The 21,700-nt window shown below is 46.8% G+C and overlaps 1 protein-coding gene across 1 annotated transcript in view; it reads left to right on the top strand.

Moving 5' to 3' along the window:
- Positions 1-21,700, top strand: part of NPEPPS (aminopeptidase puromycin sensitive) — a 39,429-nt gene extending 17,729 nt beyond the window's left edge. The window contains 19 exon segments of the mRNA XM_041402331.1: positions 1,662-1,873; positions 3,876-4,076; positions 5,806-5,902; positions 6,018-6,051; positions 7,251-7,365; positions 7,950-8,114; positions 8,742-8,846; positions 10,038-10,098; positions 10,752-10,861; positions 12,221-12,284; positions 12,937-13,076; positions 15,661-15,795; positions 16,103-16,322; positions 16,995-17,137; positions 17,465-17,521; positions 17,801-17,908; positions 18,797-18,952; positions 19,043-19,090; positions 21,485-21,700. Of these exon segments, the coding sequence (XP_041258265.1) occupies positions 1,662-1,873; positions 3,876-4,076; positions 5,806-5,902; positions 6,018-6,051; positions 7,251-7,365; positions 7,950-8,114; positions 8,742-8,846; positions 10,038-10,098; positions 10,752-10,861; positions 12,221-12,284; positions 12,937-13,076; positions 15,661-15,795; positions 16,103-16,322; positions 16,995-17,137; positions 17,465-17,521; positions 17,801-17,908; positions 18,797-18,952; positions 19,043-19,090; positions 21,485-21,631 (2,318 nt within the window). The 3' untranslated portion in view covers positions 21,632-21,700.

Genomic DNA, 21,700 nt, shown 5'->3' with positions numbered 1-21,700 from the left:
TCCCTCCCTCCCTCCCTCCCTCCCTCTGGGGCCTTGCAATTCCTTCCTGGAATTCCCCACTCGGCTGTGGAGCCTCTGGAATTGCAGATTTGGGCTGATTTGTGCTGAAATTTGCCCCCAGCCCCCTGAGCAATGGAGCTTTCCCTGCTGCTGGGAGGCAGCAGCAGCTCCTGCCTCTGCTCTGGGCACGGGGAACTTTGGGATTAGTGCAGGATTTTCCTGGGACGGGTGGGGCCCCAAAAAGACTCGATGCTCCAGCTCTGAGCAGCCCCTTGGTTGTCAAAACTCCACTCCTTGCTTTGGATAAAGCTTCATTTCATCTGGAAATGTACTTTTTTTTTAATAATTTCACCTGGATGAGCACTAATAAGAGACTGTGTGATGATGACGATGATGATGAAGCTGGAGTGTTTGATCCTGTGGATCCTGGCCAGCTCAGCTTTCCCTTTATTTGCACTGAGACACCCAGGGCAGATCTGGATTTATTTATTTATTAATAATTTTATCAGGACAAACAGCACTAAGAGGTTGTGGGATGATGATGATGATGATGATGATGATGATGATGATGATGATAGCAGGCTGAGGGATGATGATGATGGTGATGATGGTGGTGATGAAGCTGGAGTGTTTGATCCCGTGGATCCTGGCCAGCTCAGATTCTGCACAGGACGAATCCTGAGCCTGACTCAGGGCTCTGAAGGGGCTGAGCTCCATCTTGCCTTTCAGCACCCCATCATTAACCTCCCACATCCCCAAAGGCCGGGGTTTTGCAGCCTTTGCCCCACGTTCTCTGGGAAGCTGAGCCGTGGGTCCCGCTGTGCTGGGAGCAATCCAAACCCCCGGGGCTCCTGCCCATGGGGTCCCGCTGTGTTGGGAGCAATCCAAACCCCCGGGGCTCCTGCCCATGGGGTCCCGCTGTGTTGGGAGCAATCCCAGCCCCGGGGCTCCTGCCCATGGGGTCCCGCTGTGTTGGGAGCAATCCCAGCCCCGGGGCTCCTGCCCGTGGGGTCCCGCTGTGTTGGGAGCAATCTTTTCATTTTTATTTTTGTTTTTTTTTTAATTTTATTTTTATTTTATTTTTATTTTCATTTCCTTTTATTTTCTTTTTATTTTAATTTCATTTTTATTTTCATTTTCATTTTTACTTTTATTTTCATTTTCTTTTCTTTTCATTTTCATTTTAGTTTCCTTTTATTTTAATTTCATTTTTATTTTTATTTTTATTTTTATTTTCATTTTCTTTTCATTTTCATTTTCATTTTAATTTCCTTTTATTTTCTCCTTCTTTTCTTTTTATTTTAATTTCATTTTTATTTTTATTTCCATTTTCATTTCTGACCAGGATTTATGCTGGTAACAGCAAAGACACCTTTTCTCACCTTCACCCATCCTCTCTGGGTGGACATCAAAAGCTCCCCTTGTTGTCCCTCCTGGTGAAGGGCTCAGGGCTGGGCTGCACTCCCCGGGGCTCTGCCCAGCACAAACAGATTTTTGGGGTTCTTGTGGCCGAGTTCCTGGTGCTGTGCACTCCTGCCATGGCTCTGCTAAACTTTTTAAACTTTTATTTAAAACCAGGAGGTTTTAACTTTTTAAACTTATTTAAAACCAGGAGTGAACGGAGAGCAAAAAGCTGATTCAGAGGTCAGGAGTGCAGGGAGGAAAGCAGGCCACGCTCCTCCCTCTTTTGCTGGAAATAAATTGAATTTCTGTGGTTTTTGCCACGATCTGCTGCGATTTATTCATTTCATTCTCTTTTTTCCAGGCCACTGATGCTCGCAGAGCTTTCCCTTGCTGGGATGAGCCTGCAATTAAAGCAACGTTTGATATTTCTTTGGTGGTTCCCAAAGACAGAGTAGCTTTGTCAAATATGGTAAGTTTTTAAATATTTTAATTAAATGTGCTGTTGATAATTAATAATTTGCCTTGATAACAGCCGGGAATGAAACCTGCCATAAATGGGGAGAGAAACACAAAATCTGGTGGTTTTAAAAAACTAGAATTGATTTTATGAGCTGCTTGATGAAGAGGGACTGGGGAAAAATCCTTTGTGAGTTTTCCTCTCTGGGTTTCTGTCCAGAGCTGGGATAAAAGGTGGAAGCAGAATAAACACAAACAAACACAAATGAGCATTTTTCATTTGCTGCCTGCACGTGGTTTTAGGTGATGGTACTGGAGAAGAATTGGCTTTATTTAAAAATAGGCTTTATTTATTTGTAAATAAATTATAAATAAATTTATTTCTAAATTAATAAAGCCTGGCCCTGCCACAAAGTTTTTGTGTCTGGGTTTATATCAATAATATGCTAATGTAATAAACAGAAATATAATATGAAAATAATATATCATATGCATTACATAATAATTATAATTTTATTCTCTATAAACATAGTAATATTTATAATTACACTATAACCACATTATAATTAATATTAATATTATTTATGAATATTTTATGGTAATAAAATCACACCTCCAGCTGGGATGGGGCACTTCAGCCATGAGAGAACTCCTTGAAAACCCCAAATCCCTTGAATTTTAACCACAAGGAGGGAATGGTTTCTCCAGCATGTTGGGAATTCCCACTTTGGAGCAGGCACGGTGCACCTGAGGGGTTTTATCCAAACAATGCCAGTCCTGGAGCTGGAAAGTTGCTCCTGATGGTAATTCAGGAGTTATTTTGGAGCAACTCCTGGAATGGTTTGGGATTTAACTCGTTTAGTGAGGACAAAGACATCAGCAGCAGGAGTGAAACCCATCCAGAAATCCCACGTAGAAATTCCATTTCTGGGCGTTCTTTTCAAGCCTCTCTTTCCAAAACCCTTTGTGTCATAAAAAATACAACACTGGGGTAAGAAATCCCCCTTTTGGAGCCCCAAACCCCGAATTTACAACACTGGGGTAAGAAATCCCCCTTTTGGAGCCCCAAACCCCAAATTTACAACACTGGGGTAAGAAATCCCCCTTTGGAGCCCGAACCCCGTTACTGTGCACATCAAACCCCAAATTTACAACACTGGGGTAAGAAATCCCCCTTTGGAGGCCCAAACCCCAAATTTACAACACTGGGGTAACAAATCCCCTTTTGGAGGCCCAAACCCCAAATTTACAACACTGGGATAACAAATCCCCTTTGGGAGCCCCAAACCCCATTTCTCTGTGTGTCAAACCCCAAATTTACAACCCTCGGGTAAGACAACCCCCTTTTGGAGTCCCAAACCCCAAATTTACAACACTGGGGTAAGAAATCCCCCTTTTGGAGCCCCAAACCCCGAATTTATAACACTGGGGTAACAAATCCCCTTTTGGAGGCCCAAACCCCAAATTTACAACACTGGGATAACAAATCCCCTTTGGGAGCCCCAAACCCCATTTCTCTGTGTGTCAAACCCCAAATTTACAACCCTCGGGTAAGAAAACCCCCTTTTGGAGCCCCAAACCCCAAATTTACAACACTGGGGTAAGAAATCCCCCTTTTGGAGCCCCAAACCCCGAATTTATAACACTGGGGTAACAAATCCCCTTTTGGAGCCCCAAACCCCATTTCTCTGCACCTCACACCCCAAATTTACAACCCTGGGGTAACAAATCCCCTTTTGGAGGCCCAAACCCCAAATTTACAACACTGGGATAACAAATCCCCTTTGGGAGCCCCAAACCCCATTTCTCTGTGTGTCAAACCCCAAATTTACAACCCTCGGGTAAGACAACCCCCTTTTGGAGTCCCAAACCCCAAATTTACAACACTGGGGTAAGAAATCCCCCTTTTGGAGCCCCAAACCCCGAATTTATAACACTGGGGTAACAAATCCCCTTTTGGAGCCCCAAGCCCGTTTCTCTGCACCTCACACCCCACGTCCCCTGCTGTTGCCCAGAACGTGGTGGAGCGGCGGCCGTACCCCGACGACGAGAGCCTGGTGGAGGTGAAGTTCGCGCGCTCGCCGGTCATGTCCACGTACCTGGTGGCCTTCGTGGTGGGCGAGTACGACTTCGTGGAAGCGCGCTCACAGGACGGCGTGCTGGTGCGCGTCTACACGCCCGTGGGCAAGGCCGAGCAGGGCAGGGTCGCCCTGGAGGTAAATCTGGGACGGGTTTGGGGTCTGGGCACTGCTGAAATCAGCCAGTTTTTGGGGTTTTTGGTGGGTTGTAGACATGCACAGTATCCTGGTACGCGTCTACACGCCCGTGGGCAAGGCCAAGCAGGGCAGGTTCGCCCTGGAGGTAAATCTGGGACGGGTTTGGGGTCTGGGCACTGCTGAAATCAGTGAGTTTTGGGGTTTTTTTGTGGTGTTTTGTGGTTCTTTTGGGTTTTTTTTGGGTTTCTGGTGGGTTGTAGACGCGTGCCGTGCTGGTGCGCATCTACACGCCCGTGGGCAAGGCCGAGCAGGGCAAGTTCACCCTGGAGGTAAATCTGGATCAGGTCTAGGGGATTTGGGGTCTGGGCACTGCTGAAATCAGTGAGTTTTGGGGGTTTTATGGGGTGTTTTGTGGTTCTTTTGGGTTTTTTTGGGGTTCTTTTGGGGTTTTTGGTGGGTTGTAGACACACACGGTATCCTGGTGCGCGTCTACACGCCCGTGGGCAAGGCCGAGCAGGGCAGGTTTGCCCTGGAGGTAAGGCTGGGGGTGTGGGGTCTGGGCAGTACTGAAATCAGTTAGTTTTGGGGGTTTTATGGGGTGTTTTGTGGTTCTTTTGGGTTTTTTTTGGGTTTCTGGTGGGTTGTAGATGCGTGCCGTGCTGGTGTGTGTCTACACGCCTGTGGGCAAGGTCGAGCAGGGCAGGTTCGCCCTGGAGGTAAGTCTGGGACGGGTTTGGGGTCTGGTCACCACTGAAATCAGTGAGTTTTGGGGTTTTTTTGTGGTGTTTTGTGGTTCTTTTGGGTTTTTTTGGGGTTCTTTTGGGGTTTTTGGTGGGTTGTAGACACGCGCGGTGTCCTGGTGCGCATCTACACGCCCGTGGGCAAGGCCGAGCAGGGCAAGTTCACCCTGGAGGTAAATCTGGATCAGGTCTAGGGGATTTGGGGTCTGGGCACTGCTGAAATCAGTGAGTTTTGGGGGTTTTATGGGGTGTTTTGTGGTTCTTTTGGGTTTTTTTGGGGTTCTTTTGGGGTTTTTGGTGGGTTTTAGACACGCGCATTGTCCTGGTGCGCGTCTACACGCCCGTGGGCAAGGCCGAGCAGGGCAAGTTTGCCGTGGAGGTAAATCTGGAGCAGGTCTGGGGGGTTTGGGGTCTGGTCACTACTGAAATCAGCCAGTTTGGGGTTTTTTATGTTTTTTTGAGTTTTTATGTTGGTTGTATTCCTGGTTTTTGGGTTTTTTTTTGCCAAGCAGGGCAAGTTCACCCTGGAGGTAAATCTGGGAAAGGTTTGGGGGGTTTGGGGTCTGGGCACTACTGAAATCAGCCGTTTGGGATTTTTTGTGGTTTTTTGGGTTTTTATGTTGGTTGTATTCCTGCTTTTTGGGTTTTTTTTTGCCAAGCAGTGCAAGTTCACCCCGGAGGTAAATCTGGGTCAAGCCTGGGGGGTTTGGGGTCTGGTCATTCACTGAAATCTGGCAGTTTTGATGTTTCTTTCCTAGTTTCAGTCATAAATTCTTAGTTTCATTTATAATTTTCTAAATTCAACCATAATTTCTTCGTTTCAGTCATAATTCCTTAGTTTCAATCCTAATTTCTTAACTGCAGTCACAATTTCTTTGTTTCAGTCAGAATTTCCTAGTTTCAACCATAATTCCTTAGTTTCAGTCACAATTTCCCAAGTGTTGCCCAGTTCCAGGTTAACAGAAGATTTCTTTTCTCGTTTCTTACAGGTTGCTGCTAAAACTCTGCCTTTTTATAAGGACTACTTCAATGTTCCTTACCCTCTTCCTAAAATTGATCTCATAGCTATTGCAGACTTTGCTGCTGGTAAAGTAACTCGTTTTATTGCTGAAATTGTGTTTTGTTTGAATTTTTGTATTAAAATACCTTTAGGAAGAGGTGTGGATCAATATCAATAAACCTTTGTATTTATTTTATAAAGGTGCCATGGAGAACTGGGGCCTTGTTACTTATAGGTATGATGTTAAAATACTGTCTTTCCCCCTCTTTGTTCATTAATTCTTGGAGTTAATTGGATTCATTTGAGGCAGCTCTAATTGCTGGGTGTCATCCCAAATCAGACAGAGCCAATCCTTTCGATTTTTAGTTTGGTTTGGATGATTTTGGTGGTGTTGTGGCAGCTCAGGAAGGCAAAAATCAGCCACTGGCTGAGGGTTTGAAATTGAAAAAACCTTCTTGGCCCCTTTTTTTCCCCCATAAAATCTCCTGACACAGCTGGGAGAGTTTATTTTATCTCATAGGTAAATTTGGCAGCCACAGAGTAAAGGCGTGGAGATGGGAAAATCAAAAATATTAACTCACCTTCCTTTGCAGTTTGAGTTTTTTTACTTCTTCTGATCAAGCTTTTGCACTTTTGCTTGATATTAATTTGTTTTCTGTGCTGGTGGTCAGGAGGATTTCCCTGAATTTTGAACAACTTGTAAGCTTTGGACTTTGAACCCTGAAATCATTTGGGATTTCTTCTGCTCAGCTTTGAATTTGGCCTTAAAAAAAACCAAAACAAATTCGAGCCCAGGTTTTAAATTTTTCTCTCATTATTGCAATTCTGATGAAATCTGATATTTTATTCCTAGTGGGGAAAAAACTGTAAATATATTTATCCTGGATGAGGAGAATTTTTGGGATGGAGCTGTGAAATTTTGCCCCTTTGTGCTGAGTTTGCTCTGCCCCTTTTGGGGACCTGCAGGCACCATCCTTGGGGAGCTTCTTCCCTGGAATTTCAGCATTCCAGAGCTCCCTCAGCAGGGCTGGGAGGAGAAATTGCTGTTGGCACCTCTTGGAAGAGCCAGAATTCCTTTGGGAATGCTGAGGGGGGCAGGATCTGCGCCCACCCCGGAGCACAGGGGGAGCTGAGCTTCCAAAAGTTCCCTAGGGGAGCATTTTGATAAATAAAAACTACATTTTCCTCCTTCTGCCTGGGCTTTTTTTTCCTCCACTTCTTGCATGCCATAAAATATCTCCTGCTCCAAAGCACTCCAGCAGCTCTGGAACTCACTGAGAATTTCATGGCTACAGCTACATTGAAATAGATTTTGGGTTGGTTTTTTGGGCTTTTTTTTCCTCTCTTAGGTAATTTCACCTCCTGTGGGTTGTGGTTTTTTGTCCCCCCGGGGCCGTCCCCTCCTGCTGAGCTGTGCTTTTCTCTCCACCACAGGGAGACCGCGTTGCTCATCGACCCCAAGAATTCCTGCTCCTCGTCCCGCCAGTGGGTGGCTCTGGTGGTGGGGCACGAGCTGGCCCACCAGTGGTTTGGGAACCTCGTCACCATGGTACCTCAGCCCCCCAAATCCCCCTCTTTATTTCAGTCTGCCCCCAAGGTCCCTAAACAGCAGCACCTTGTGATAGCATCATTAATTTAATATTAGGTTTATGGTAGCTAACCCTTCAAAATCCCATTTTTTATTTAAATCTGCCTCCTGTCCTGCCCAAAATCTGGGTTTCCATGCCCCTAAACAGCAGCACTGTGATAGCATAATTAACTTAATATTTAAATGGTGGTTTATGGTAGCTAACCCTTCAAAATCCCATTTTTTATTTCAATCTGCCTCCTGTCCTGCCCAAAGTCTGCGTTTGCATGCCCCTAAACAGCAGCACTGTGATAGCATCATTAATTTAATATTTAAATGGTGGTTTATGATACCTAGACCCTCCAAAATCCCTTTTTTGATTTAAAATCGCTCCGTCTTGTGCCCAAATGTGTGTCTGGGTGCCCCTGAGCAGCAGCACGCTGCGTTGCAAGGGTGGATTTTGTCCTCTATTGCCCAAATGTGTGTCTGGGTGCCCCCGAGCAGCAGCACGCTGCGTTGCAAGGGTGGATTTTGTGCTCCATCCCTGTTTTTCCGTGTCCCTGCAGGAGTGGTGGACCCACCTGTGGCTGAACGAGGGCTTTGCCTCGTGGATCGAGTACCTGTGCGTGGATCACTGCTTCCCCGAGTACGACATCTGGACCCAGTTCGTGTCTGCCGACTACACGCGAGCCCAGGAGCTCGATGCCTTAGACAACAGCCACCCCATCGAGGTCAGTCCTGCTTTTCCAGCCTTTTTCCCCCCCGTTCCCTGCGATGGAAAAGGGAATTTTGTGGTGGTGGCCGAGCCAAGCGCGGTCCGGAGCCGCTCTGCGGGTTCCGCTCTGCCTGTGCCCCAAAAAACTCCCTTGCAACCCCTAGACATCTAATTCCTGTGGATTCTAATGTTTTACAGAATATTTGGTGAAATAAGTTTTGGGAAATTACCTTATCCAGCAGGGCATTTTAATGATTTGCTCCCTGTCTTGCCCGCTGTCCCTGGATTTAATAATTGTAACAATCTTAATCCTGATTTAACAAAAGATTCGCTGTTTTTGGGAAGCCAAGGATTGAAGGAAGATCCCAAATTTATCTGTTCCAGCACCAAAACATAACTTAAACCATGCTTCACTTCCAAACCAGCCCTGACCCAGCCATATCTGGGGGATTTTCCTTGCCTGGGGGCAGAGATTCCTCTCAGACAATCCAGCAGTGGGAGAGGAGAGAAAGAATCCCTCAGACTTTCACCTCTAAAACCGACATTTCCCCTCAGATTTCCACCTCTAGAGCACTGCCGTGAGCAAAATGCCTTTTTTGGCTGCTCAGAGCCTTCTCACTGGGGGCTGTGGTGCTTCCCACAGGTCAGCGTGGGCCATCCCTCCGAGGTGGATGAAATATTTGATGCCATTTCCTACAGCAAGGGAGCCTCTGTGATCCGCATGCTGCACGACTACATTGGGGACGAGGTACAGCCATGGGAACTGGGGCTTTCCAGGGCGTTTTTTACACCTAAACTTGCTCAGGTGGAGATTTTCAGGGCGGTTTTTGCAGCTAAACTTGCTCAAGTGGAGATTTTCTGGGCATTTTTTGCAGCTAAACTTGCTCAGGTGGAGATTTCCAGGGCGTTTTTTGCAGCTAAACTTGCTCAGGTGGAGATTTCCAGGGCGTTTTTTGCAGCTAAACTTGCTCAGGTGGAGATTTTCAGGGCATTTTTTACAGCTAAACTTGCTCAGGTGGAGAGTTTCAGGGCGTTTTTTACAGCTAAAATTGCTCAGGTGGAGATTTTCAGGGCATTTTTTGCAGCTAAACTTGCTCAGGTGGAGATTTTCAGGGCGTTTTTTGCAGCTAAACTTGCTCAGGTGGAGATTTCCAGGGCGATTTTTGCAGCTAAACTTGCTCAGGTGGAGATTTCCAGGGTGTTTTTTACAGCTAAAATTGCTCAGGTGGAGATTTCCAGGGCATTTTTTACAGCTAAACTTGCTCAGGTGGAGATTTTGGGGGCTGTGGTGCTTCCCACAGGTCAGCGTGGGCCATCCCTCCGAGGTGGATGAAATATTTGATGCCATTTCCTACAGCAAGGGAGCCTCTGTGATCCGCATGCTGCACGACTACATTGGGGACGAGGTACAGCCATGGGAACTGGGGCTTTCCAGGGCGATTTTTGCAGCTAAACTTGCTCAGGTGGAGATTTTCAGGGCGTTTTTTACACCTAAACTTGCTCAGGTGGAGATTTTCAGGGCGGTTTTTGCAGCTAAACTTGCTCAAGTGGAGATTTTCTGGGCATTTTTTGCAGCTAAACTTGCTCAGGTGGAGATTTTCAGGGCATTTTTTGCAGCTAAACTTGCTCAGGTGGAGATTTTCAGGGTGTTTTTTACACCTAAACTTGCTCAAGTGGAGATTTTCAGGGCGTTTTTTGCAGCTAAACTTGCTCAGGTGGAGATTTCCAGGGCATTTTTTACAGCTAAAATTACTGGGGTTTAAAAAAAAAAAAGAAGTCTTTCTGTGTTTTGAAAATTTCTCCACTTCGAGAAACGAGATAATGGGAAATAGAGAAGGAATTCCTGATTTTAAAGATTCCTTGCCTGATCCCTGGGGATGAAAGCAGAGCAGGAGGGGGATGGGAAATCCCTGTGACATCTGCACTTGTGTGTTCCCAGGATTTCCGGAAAGGAATGAACCTGTACCTGACCAAGTTCCAGCAGAGGAATGCTGCCACAGGTAACTGGGTCACTGGGATGGCCACAAAAGGTATTTTTGGACTCAAAACTGCTGGTTTTCCACCTGAAATAATTGAAATTCCAGGAAATTCCTGCCTTGTTCCCAGTTTCATGCCCTGCATGGGAAGGATGGAGCATGCCTGGGGATTTTCTGATTTTTTCAAGGGCTGAGTTACCACTGAAAAATATCTTACAAATATTCCTTGGTTTGCCAGGAGAGCCTTCTGCAGTATTGATCCTGTGATTAAACAGGTCAAAGTCTGAGATTTTTGCTTTTAAACCTTCTATTTTTGGGTATCAGGCACAAATGTGGAGGTGGGGACATCAAAGCCCAATCAGCCAAATCCAATCTGTGGTGTTTGATCAGTGATTTTTAACATAATACATTAAAAAGCTAAAGGGAAATGTTCTCTTTTAATATTTAATGTTAATTTTGGCATCACAATGTGTATTGATTGGGCTTTTTTAGCAGTAAAGAAGCTGCTTTCCCCCTCTGTCCTTCCTGAGGAGGTTTAAATTATTTTCTTTTTTTTTTTTTTTTTTTTTTTTTGCCTGTCATCTGTTAAATTCCAACAAAACACAAGGTGGAGTAAGAACCCAACTTTCCCTGTGCTGTCCCTGATAAAACCTGATTCAAATCCTTCTCTCCTGCAGAGGATCTCTGGGAAAGCCTGGAAAAAGCCAGTGGCAAACCCATTGCTGCTGTGATGAACACGTGGACCAAACAAATGGGATTTCCCCTCATTTACGTGGAGGCTGAACAGGTGAAAGTGGAGCTGGGCCTTAATTTCAGATCAGATCTAACAATAGTCTCTGGTTTCGGGCATTGCCTTGGGTCAGGGATTATAAAATGGAATTGTGCCTTAATTTTGGATCAGACTGAACACTATTCCCTGGTCCAGGTGATTCCCGTGGCTCAGGGATTATAAAATGGAATTGTGCCTTAATTTTGGATCAGACTGAACACTATTCCCTGGTCCAGGTGATTCCCGTGGCTCAGGGATTATAAAATGGAATTGTGCCTTAATTTTGGATCAGACTGAACACTATTCCCTGGTCCAGGTGATTCCCGTGGCTCAGGGATTATAAAATGGAATTGTGCCTTAATTTTGGATCAGACTGAACACTATTCCCTGGTCCAGGTGATTCCCGTGGCTCAGGGATTATAAAATGGAATTGTGCCTTAATTTTCGATCAAATGGAACCATATTCCCTGATTTAGGGCATTGCCTTGGATCAGGAGTGATAAAATGGAATTGTACCTTAATTTTGGATCAGACTGAACACTATTCCCTGGTCCAGGTCATTCCCGTGGGTCAGGGATGATAAAATGGAATTGTACCTTAATTTTGGATCAGACTGAACACTATTCCCTGGTCCAGGTCATTCCCGTGGGTCAGGGATGATAAAATGGAATTGTACCTTAATTTTGGATCAGACTGAACACTATTCCCTGGTCCAGGTCATTCCCGTGGGTCAGGGATGATAAAATGGAATTGTGCCTTGGTTTGGACCAGCTTTAACACTATTCCCTGGTCCAGGTCATTCCCGTGGGTCAGGGATTATAAAATGGAATTGTGCCTTAATTTTGGATCAAATGGAACCATATTCCCTGATTTTGGGCATTCCCTTGGATCAGGAGTGGTAAAAATGAAATTGTGCCTTAATTTTGGATCAAATGGAACCATATTCCCTGATTTTGGGCATTCCCTTGGATCAGACATTATAAAATGGAACTGTGCCTTGGTTTTGGACCAGCTTTAACACTATTCCCTGATTTTGGGCATTCCCGTGGGTCAGGGAAGCCCCCCGTGGGCACAGCTCTGCTTCTGAGGGGCAGGAGGTGCCAAATCCCTGTGGCTTCATCCCAAAACTGCCCGCATCCCTGGAGTTTGCTGACTTTGGGAAATGTTTGTGGGGGGAGGGAATCATTCTGCTGCAATTGTGCTTATTCCACAACTGCAGGATGGGGGAGGCTCCAGGCGTTTTCTGAGGGGAAAAACCCAAATTATGCCATGGAACAGGGGGCAGTGACACACAGGGACTGCAGTTAAACGTGCTAATCGTCCCCTTTTCTCATTTTCTTGCCTTTTTACATTTTTTTAAACATTTTTTTCCCTCAGCAAGAAGATGACAAAGTGTTGAAGTTGGTCCAGAAGAAATTCTGTGCCAGTGGACCATATACTGGTAAGAGGAGAGCTGGAGAAGGAATGGCTGGGCACAGAACCACAAAACCTCCCCATTCTGAAGAGATATTCTTGGTTTTTGTTGTTTTTCATCCAAAAGCACCAATTTTGGGAGCTGATGCAGCCCCAGGCCTGTGCTCTGCCTGGATCCAGGTGGGAAAATCTGAGGAAATCCAAGTTTGGGCCTTTCCCACTTGTGGTTCCCATATCCTGCCATGGAGAGCAGCATTCCTTGGCTCAAAATTCTTCCAGAAATGTCAATTTTAGGGCCAGGGCTCTCTGAGGGGCTGGGGAGCAGCTGCTTTGTGGTGGTGCTGAAATAAATGAAATACAAACCCCTCAGGTGGGAGCCACCACGGATTCCAGCAGTGGTTCCACTCACCTTCCCTGCTTATCCAAATTAAAATGTTTGTCTTGAAGATTTTTGGGGCTTTCACCTCTAAAACTCATTTCCATACAGATTTTTTACTTCTAAAACTGCCACTTCCCCTCAGATTTTTTACCTCTAACCCCAACACATCCCCTCAGATTTTTACCCGAAGAACTTTCAGATTTTGGCCTCGTTTCCCCGTCCCCTCCAGCGCTGCGCCGGGCGCTTTTGAGCCGTTTCTCCGAGTTTTCCCCCCAGTTTCCCCTGCTCTGCTGTGTTCCAGGGGAGGATTTCCCCACGTGGATGGTGCCCATCAGCATTTGCACGAGCGAGGACCCCAGCTGTGCCAAAATGCAGGTTCTGATGGACAAAGCCGAGCTCACCGTGGTGTTGAAGGACACCAAGCCCGAGCACTGGGTCAAGGTGAGCCTGCACCTTCCTTCCCTCCTCCCCTTGTTTCCCTTTCCCCCTGGAATTTCACTTTTCCTCTGGAAAAACCTCCTTCCTTCCCCGTGCTCCTGTGGGAATTGGTTCCCATTGCTCCCCTTTCTTTCCCGTTTTCCTGCAATGTCAACTGGAATTCTTTGGGGATTCAAGCCTGGGAAAAATGTGAAGTTAAAGGCAGGGTTTGAGTTGAGATGTGGTGGTTTTTTTAGTCATTGTTATCATTATTATTGCAATTATTGTTCTTGTGGTTCTTGCATATTGCAATTATTGTTCTTATGGTTACTGTATATTGCAGTTATTGTTCTTCTGGTTATTGCATATTGCAGTTATTGTTCTTGTGGTTATTGCATATTGCAATTATTGTTCTTCTGGTTATTGCATATTGCAGTTATTGTTCTTCTGGTTATTGTGTTATTGTCTCATTACCATTATAGTAATCATTTCAATCATTATATACTTTATGCCATCTATTAAATATATTCTCTTATTATATTTATATTTAAATTCTTAACTATATATATATATGCTATAAGTCTATATGTGATATTGTTTTAATGAATATAAATGCATGCAATATATTTATATATCTAAATTATAATTTCTATATCAATATAGTATATATTAATACATAATTTAATATATTGGTTTGCTATATATAGTTTTTCTACATATGCTTTTTATATATAAAACACATATAGAGAGAGGCATATTTTAGAGAAATGTGAAGAATTATTTTAGAGAAATGTGAAGAATTATTTTAGATAAACATGAAGATTTATTTTAGAGAAATATGCATAAATGTAAAAGCCTACTTTAAATATATCACAATATAAAGATATATTTTTTGATAAGTAGATACAGATACAAAGATATTTCAGATAAATGGCTGTAAAGTTTCAGTAGATGAGTATAAATACAAATACATATTTTAGATAAATATGAATAGATACAAAGACATGTTTTACATATATATACACATATTTTACACATATATATACACACATATTTTACATATATACACACATTTTACACATATATATACACATATTTTACATGTATATACACATATTTTACATGTATATACACATATTTTACATATATATACACATATTTGACACATATATACACACATATTTTACATGTATATACACATATTTTACATATATATATATACATATTTTACACATATATATACACACACATTTTACACATATATACACATATTTTACACATATATACACATATATTTCACACATATATATACACATATTTTACATATATACACACATATTTTACATGTATACACATACATTTTACACATATATATACACATATTTTACATATATATATATACATATTTTACACATATATATACACACACATTTTACACATATATACACACATTTTACACACATGTATACACACATTTTACACATATATATATATTTTACATATATATACACATGTTACACATATATACACATATTTTACATATATATACACACATTTTATATACACACACACATTTTACACATATATATGCACATATTTTACACATATATACACACACATTTTGCACATATATATACACGTATTTTACATATATACACACATATTTTACATGTATATACACATATTTCACACATATATACACACATATTTTACATATATATACACACATTTTATATATATACACACATTTTACACATATATATACACATATTTTACATATATAAACACATATTTTACATGTATATACACACATTTTACACATATGTACACATATTTTACATGTATATACACACATTTTACACACATATATACAGATATTTTACAGACATATCCACACACACGTTTTGCAGAAGTACTCAAGTACACACAGACACAAATCCCAGTTTCTGCAGTCCCAGCCGTGAACGACGTTGTGTTTGTGCGCACGAACACCGAGCTCCGTTCAAAGGCACGCGGGCACAGCCCGAGTTCAGGCATGGAGCACGAGTGTCAGTGTGTGTGTGAGTGTGTCAGTGTGTGTGTGAGTGTGTCAGTGTGTGTGTGTGTGTGTGAGTGTGTGTCAGTGTGTGTGTGAGTGTGTGTGTGTGTGAGTGTGTCAGTGTGTGTCACTGTGTGTGAGTGTGTCACTGTGTGTGAGTGTGTCAGTGTCACTGTGTGTGTGTGTCAGTGTGTGTCAGTGTGTCACTGTGTGTGTGTGTGTCAGTGTGTGTGAGTGTGTCAGTGTCAGTGTGTCACTGTGTGTGAGTGTGTCAGTGTGAGTGTGTCAGTGTCAGTGTGTGTGAGTGTGTGTGTCAGTGTGTCAGTGTGTCAGTGTCACTGTGTGTGTGAGTGTGTGTGTGTGTGAGTGTGTCAGTGTGTGTGAGTGTGTCAGTGTGAGTGAGTGTGTCAGTGTGTGTGTGTGTCAGTGTGAGTGTGTGTGAGTGTGTCACTGTGTGTGTGAGTGTGTCAGTGTGTGTCACTGTGTGTGAGTGTGTCACTGTGTGTGAGTGTGTCACTGTGTCACTGTGTGAGTGTGAGTTCCCGGTGCTGAGCCGTGCTCTCTGTGCAGCTGAACCTGGGCACCGTGGGTTTCTACCGCACGCAGTACAGCGCGGCCATGCTGCAGAGCCTGATCCCCGCCGTGCGCGACCTGTCCCTGCCGCCCGTCGACAGGCTGGGGCTGCAGAACGACCTCTTCTCCCTGGTGAGCCCGGGAGGGGGCTGCAAACTGGGGAGGGGGCTGGGGACTGGGGCTGGAAACTGGGGAGTGGGGCTGGAAACTGGGGAGGGGGGGGAGATCATCTGGGAATGGGGGGATCCTCTGGGAATGGGGCTAAATCATCTAGGAACAGGAGAAATCTTCTGGGAATGGAGAAAATCATCTGGGAATGGGAGAATCCCATTAAAAATGGGATTAATCCCTGTATTTTCCTAACAATCACTAAAGTAAATTAATGAGCTATTAAAAAAGGGGACTAAGCTCCTTTTACCTGTGTCCTGCTGCTCCCCAGGCCCGAGCTGGCATCATCAGCACCGTGGAGGTGCTGAAGGTGATGGAAGCGTTTGTGAACGAGCCCAACTACACGGTGTGGAGCGACCTGAGCTGCAACCTGGGCATCCTGGGCACGCTGCTGTCCCACACAGACTTCCACGAGGACTTCCAGCTCTTCGTCAGGGACGTCTTCTCCCCCATCGGGGAGAGGCTGGGCTGGGACCCCCGACCTGGAGAGGGTAGGGGGCTCTGCTGGGGGGCTGGAGGGCAGCTGGCGTTTGGGGGAGCTGCTGGGGAACCCAGCCTGGGATGGGTAAACATCAGCAGGGTTTGGGGGGAATCCAGCCTGGGGTGGGTAAACATCAGCAGGGGTTTGGGGGAAAATTCTGGGAAATCCAGCCTGGGGTGGGTGAAAATCAGCAGGGTTTGGGGGGAACTGCTGGGAAATCCAGCTGTGGGGTGGGTAAACATCAGCAGGGGTTGGGGGGGAAATGCTGGGAAATCCAGCTGTGGGGTGGGTAAACATCAGCAGGGTTTGGGGGGAATCCAGCTGTGGGGTGGGTGAACATCAGCAGGGTTTGGGGGGAAATGCTGGGGAATCCAGCCTGGGGTGGTAAAAATGTTTGTCTCCCAAATAGTCCCATTTTTCTGTTCTTTCTCACTCCTTGACCCTCCTGAGGGGTCTGGTTTTGGGAAAACTGGGAAAAGCTCTTAAATAATCCCATTTATCCATTTTCTCTCACTCCTAGTCCTTCCTGAGAGGTCTGGCCTTGAGAAAACTGGGAAAAGCTCCCAGTTAATCCCATTTTTCCATTCTTTCTTACTTCTAGACCCTCCTGAGGGAGCTAGTTTTGATAAAACAGGGAAAAGCTCCCAAATAATGCCATTTTCCTGCTTTTCCTCCCTCCTAGGCCACCTGGATGCCCTGCTGAGGGGGCTGGTTCTGGGCAAGCTGGGCAAGGCCGGGCACAAGGCGACGCTGGAGGAGGCGCGGCGCCGCTTCAAGGAGCACGTGGAAGGGAAGCACGTCCTGTCTGCTGACCTGAGGAGCCCTGTAGGTGCTGGGGGGCTTTGGGGTCCCCTCAAGCTGCCCCCTGCCCCTGGCAGCTGTATTCCAAAGGGTAGGGAGTGAGGGGGAAGCAGGGTGGGAGATGGGAGCATCCCTCCTTTTGTCGTCCTGGATTTTCCCGCTTTTGGAATTGCCAGAATTCTCCTGAAATGGAGGAAAACGTCCAAGAGTTGAAGCATCTCTGCAGTGCAGAGTTAGAACCCAGGAGGGAGCAGGGCTGCTGCTTCCAGATGTGGGAATTCCAACCCAACTCCATGCAAACTGCTGCTTTTCCAGAAGTGTGATGGGTTTTTTTCCCTGGTTTTCTCCCAGGTCTACGTGACCGTGCTGAAGCACGGGGACAGCTCCACCCTGGACACCATGCTGAAGGTGGGTGCTCACCCCCCAAAACCCCTCATTTCCCCCTAAAAACCCCTCTGGGCTGGGGTTTATCCACACCCAGTCCCTGGTGCTGTGAAATTCCCTTGGGAATTTCTCCCTGTGCATAAACTGGTGAAAATCACTTTATTCCTCGGAATAAGGGCGCCGCCAGCCAGGCCAATTTGTCCCTGATCAGCTTTGCTGAGTAATTAGCAGCTCTGGCAGCCAGGAGGGCTCGTTAGGGCTGGAATTAAGGATGAATTACTGTCGGGATGTGTTTCCCCTCAGCTGCACAAGCAGGCTGACATGCAGGAGGAGAAGAACCGCATCGAGCGCGTCCTCGGGGCCATCTCCCAGCCAGAGCTGATCCAGAAAGTTCTCACCTTTGCACTTTCAGTGAGTTCCTCCCCTGGCACCTTCCTGGGTCACCTGGGCTGGGCTGAGCCTGCAGGAATCCTCCTCACGCTTGGAGCTGTGTCTTCACTTGGGCAAATTCCAAATGAAGAAAGAATTGGCTGAGCTGGGTCCAAAGGAAGAAAAATTTGGCTGAGCTGGGTCCAAATGAAGAAAAATTTGGCTGCGCTGGGTCCAAATGAAGAAAAATTTGGCTGAGTTGGGTCCATATTAAGAAGAAATTGACTGAATTTGGTCCAAATTAAGAAAAATCTGAATGAATTGGATCCAATTTAAGAAAAATCTGAGAGTAGGTTCAGAGTAACACAAATCTGAGAGCCTTGGTTCCAAGTTAACAAAAATTTGAGTGAGCTGGATCCAGATTAACAAAAATCTGAGAGAGTTGGTTCCAAATTAACAAAAAATCTGAGAAAGGTGGTTCCAAATTAAAAAACCTCTGGATGAGCTGATGCCAAATTAAGGAAATTGGGATTTGTCTGGTTGGAGGCACCTGCTCTGGGGATTTTGTGTGTTCAGAGCAGTTCATTCCCTGGTGCTTTGGAAATTAATCCCAATTTTCCTGGCACTGCTCTGCTCCCAGCACCAATCCCCAGGAAGCCAAAATGCAGTTTGACCTCTCAATTTACCACAGAGCCAAAATAATCTCTCTAAATTTTTCCTTTTTTAGTAAAAATAAGATTTTCTTGCTGGGTGTAACCTGAGGATAACTCAGGGATTTGCTTCCCCTTCAATCTTTGAGCTGCACGTTCAATTTTGGGGTAAAAGATTTGCTTTAATTGACAGATTGGGCTGTAGAAATACCAAAACCTCAGGGCAAGGAGCAGGAATTGTTGTGGAAATGCAGAATGCTGATCCCATTTCCCTCCCCAGGAAGAGGTACGTCCCCAGGACACGGTGTCAGTGATTGGAGGAGTGGCTGGGGGCAGCAAGCAGGGCAGGAAAGCTGCTTGGAAATTCGTGAGGGACAACTGGGAGGAGCTTTACAATCGATACCAAGGTGGATTCCTAATATCCAGGTTAATAAAGGTACGTGGGGCCCTGGGGAGGAGCCCTTCCCTCCCATCTGGGGCTGCACATGGTGAACTTCACTTTAATGCTGGGCTTTTCCCCCTTCAGCTCACAGTGGATGGGTTTGCAAATGACAAAATGGCTGCAGAAGTGAAGGTAAGAAGCTTTAATTAAAGAATTTATTAATTAGTCACTGATAAACTTGGGGTGTCCTGGCTGGAAGGAAAAAAAAGATCCTGGTGGGTTTTGTTGTTCTGTCCCAAAACTGCCCCTCTTGAGTTGGATAAAATATTATTGAAATGCCTTAAATCAGCGTTGTGGAAGAAATCTGGAATTTCCACTGATTTGTTCTTCACTGATTTCAATTTTGACAAAATCCAGCAGAGTTTGGCAGCAGCTTTGAGCCTCCCAAAAAAAGAAAACTTTGAAATATTCAGGATTATCCCAACCTCCATCATTGGCAGAGCTCTGAGAGTGGGTGTGGATTTCATTGTTTATTCTTTCCCCACATTTTCCCAAGAATATCTTGAAAGAAGAAACTTTAAAATAGGACTGTTAATTTGTTAATTAGCACTTTTTTTTAGTTAGGAAAGCACTCAGGAGGAATTGTTATTCCAAACATCAGCTGAGCCCTGAGCTGGCTCTGTCCTTTTTATCATTTAGTGACTTTTCTTAGTAAAGATTTAAGAGCAGAAATGATTTTACAGAGAAATTTTGCATTAGAATTTATTTTATTTTCTTTTTTTTGCAAAACACTGAGCGGGAAAACCAGCCCTGATTAACTCCCAGCTCATTTCCAAGAGAATTCCTGACCTTTGAGTGGGAATTTCCCACGTCTGAGCCTCAGTGTCACCTTGCAGAGCAGGAGCTGATCTGCCAAATCCTGGGAAAAGCTGCTTGGAGGGAGGCAGGGACAGCTCCAGGCTGGGCCAGCTCCCTGGGCCTGGAAAATGCAGAGTCACAGCAGCCCTGGTCCTGGGCTGGGGACACTGCCCTGGGCTTGGGGACACTGCCCTGAGCCACTCTGGGGACACTGCCCTGGGCTGGGGACACTGCCCTGGGCCTCTCTGGGCTGCCCTTCCTGGGCTGGGGACACTGCCCTGGGCTTGGGGACACTGCCCTGAGCCACTCTGGGGACACTGCCCTGGGCTGGGGACACTGCCCTGGGCCACTCTGGGGACACTGTCCTGGGCTGGGGACACTGCCCTGGGCTTGGGGACACTGCCCTGAGCCACTCTGGGGACACTGCCCTGGCCTGGGGACACTGCCCTGGGCTTGGGGACACTGCCCTGAGCCACTCTGGGGACACTGCCCTGGGCTGGGGACACTGCCCTGGGCCTGGGGACACTGCCCTGGGCCTGGGGACACTGCCCTGGGTCTGGGGACACTGCCCTGGCCTGGGGACACTGCCCTGGGCCTGGGGACACTGCCCTGGGCCTGGGGACATTGCTCTGGGTGTGGGGACACTGCCCTGGGCCACTCTGGGGACACTGCCCATCCAAACTGGCCCTGGGAAGAAAGCTGAGGGTGGGACCAGGGCTGTGCCCAAGGCTCTGGAGCCTTCTCCTGGGGTCTTTCTGCTCCAAATACCCCGAAATGTCCCCGGGAGCTGCTGCCTGTGGGGCTGGCTCAGCTCCTGGGGTCCCTGGCAGCAAACAGCTCCCTCGGGGACAGCCGGGGCTGTGGGGACATCCTGGAGAGGGCCGGAGCTGGGCTGGACAGCCAGCCCTCCCTGCAGGAGCTTCCCCATCCCTGCCAGTGCTTCCCATCCCTGCAGGTGCTTCCCTATCCCTGCAGGTGTTCCCATCCCTGGAAGCATTTCCCCATCCCTGCAGGTGTTTCCCCATCCATCCCTGCAGGTGCTTCCCCTCCCTGCAGGTGTTCCCATCCCTCCCTGCAGGTGTTCCCAGCCCTCCCTGCAGGTGTTTCCCTGGAAGCGTTTCCCCACCTCTGGAAGTGTTTCCCATCCCTGGAAGTGTTTCCCACCCCTGCAGATGTTTCCTCACCTCTGGAAGCATTTCCCTACCTCTGGAAGTGTTCCCCATCCCTGCAGGTGCTTCCCATCCCTGGAAGCGTTTCCCACCTCTGGAAGCGTTCCCCATCCCTGCAGGTGTTCCCCATCCCTGGAAGTGTTTCCCACCTCTGGAAGCATTTCCCTACCTCTGGAAGTGTTCCCCATCCCTGCAGATGTTCCCCATCCCTGGAAGTGTTCCCCATCCCTGGAAGTGTTTCCCACCTCTGGAAGCATTTCCCCTCCCTGCAGGTGTTTCCCCATCCCTGCAGGTGTTCCCATCCCTGGAAGCGTTTCCCACCCCTGCAGGTGTTCCCATCCCTGCAGGTGTTCCCCACCCCTGCAGATGTTCCCCACCTCTGGAGGCGTTTCCCACCGCCGCAGGTGCCCGTGCCCGTGGCCGTGCCCGAGTTTTGGGGCCGCACCCCTCACCCCCCAGCCCGTGCCCCGCGTTCCGTGCCCCGCTCCCCGGCCCGCTCCCGCTCCGCAGGGCCCGCGCTGAGCGCAGCCCCCGGGCTGTGCGGTCGCTGTCCCCGCAGGCGTTCTTCGAGAGCCACCCGGCGCCGTCGGCGGAGCGCACGGTGCAGCAGTGCTGCGAGAACATCCTGCTGAACGCGGCGTGGCTGCGGCGCGACGCCGACAGCATCCAGCACTTCCTGCAGCAGCGCCGCGCCGCGCCCGAGTGACGGGCCGGCCGCACCCGCCCGGGACGTGGCTTTCCTTTGTTTCCCCTTCCTTTGCTTGGTTCTTTCCCC

This window comes from Onychostruthus taczanowskii, unplaced genomic scaffold, assembly GCF_017590055.1.
Source record: "Onychostruthus taczanowskii isolate IOZ18803 unplaced genomic scaffold, ASM1759005v1 scaffold197, whole genome shotgun sequence".
Taxonomy (NCBI): Eukaryota; Metazoa; Chordata; class Aves; order Passeriformes; family Passeridae; genus Onychostruthus; species Onychostruthus taczanowskii.
The sequence above is the reverse complement of the archived record's forward strand: the minus strand, read 5'-3'. Positions and strand labels throughout refer to the sequence as shown.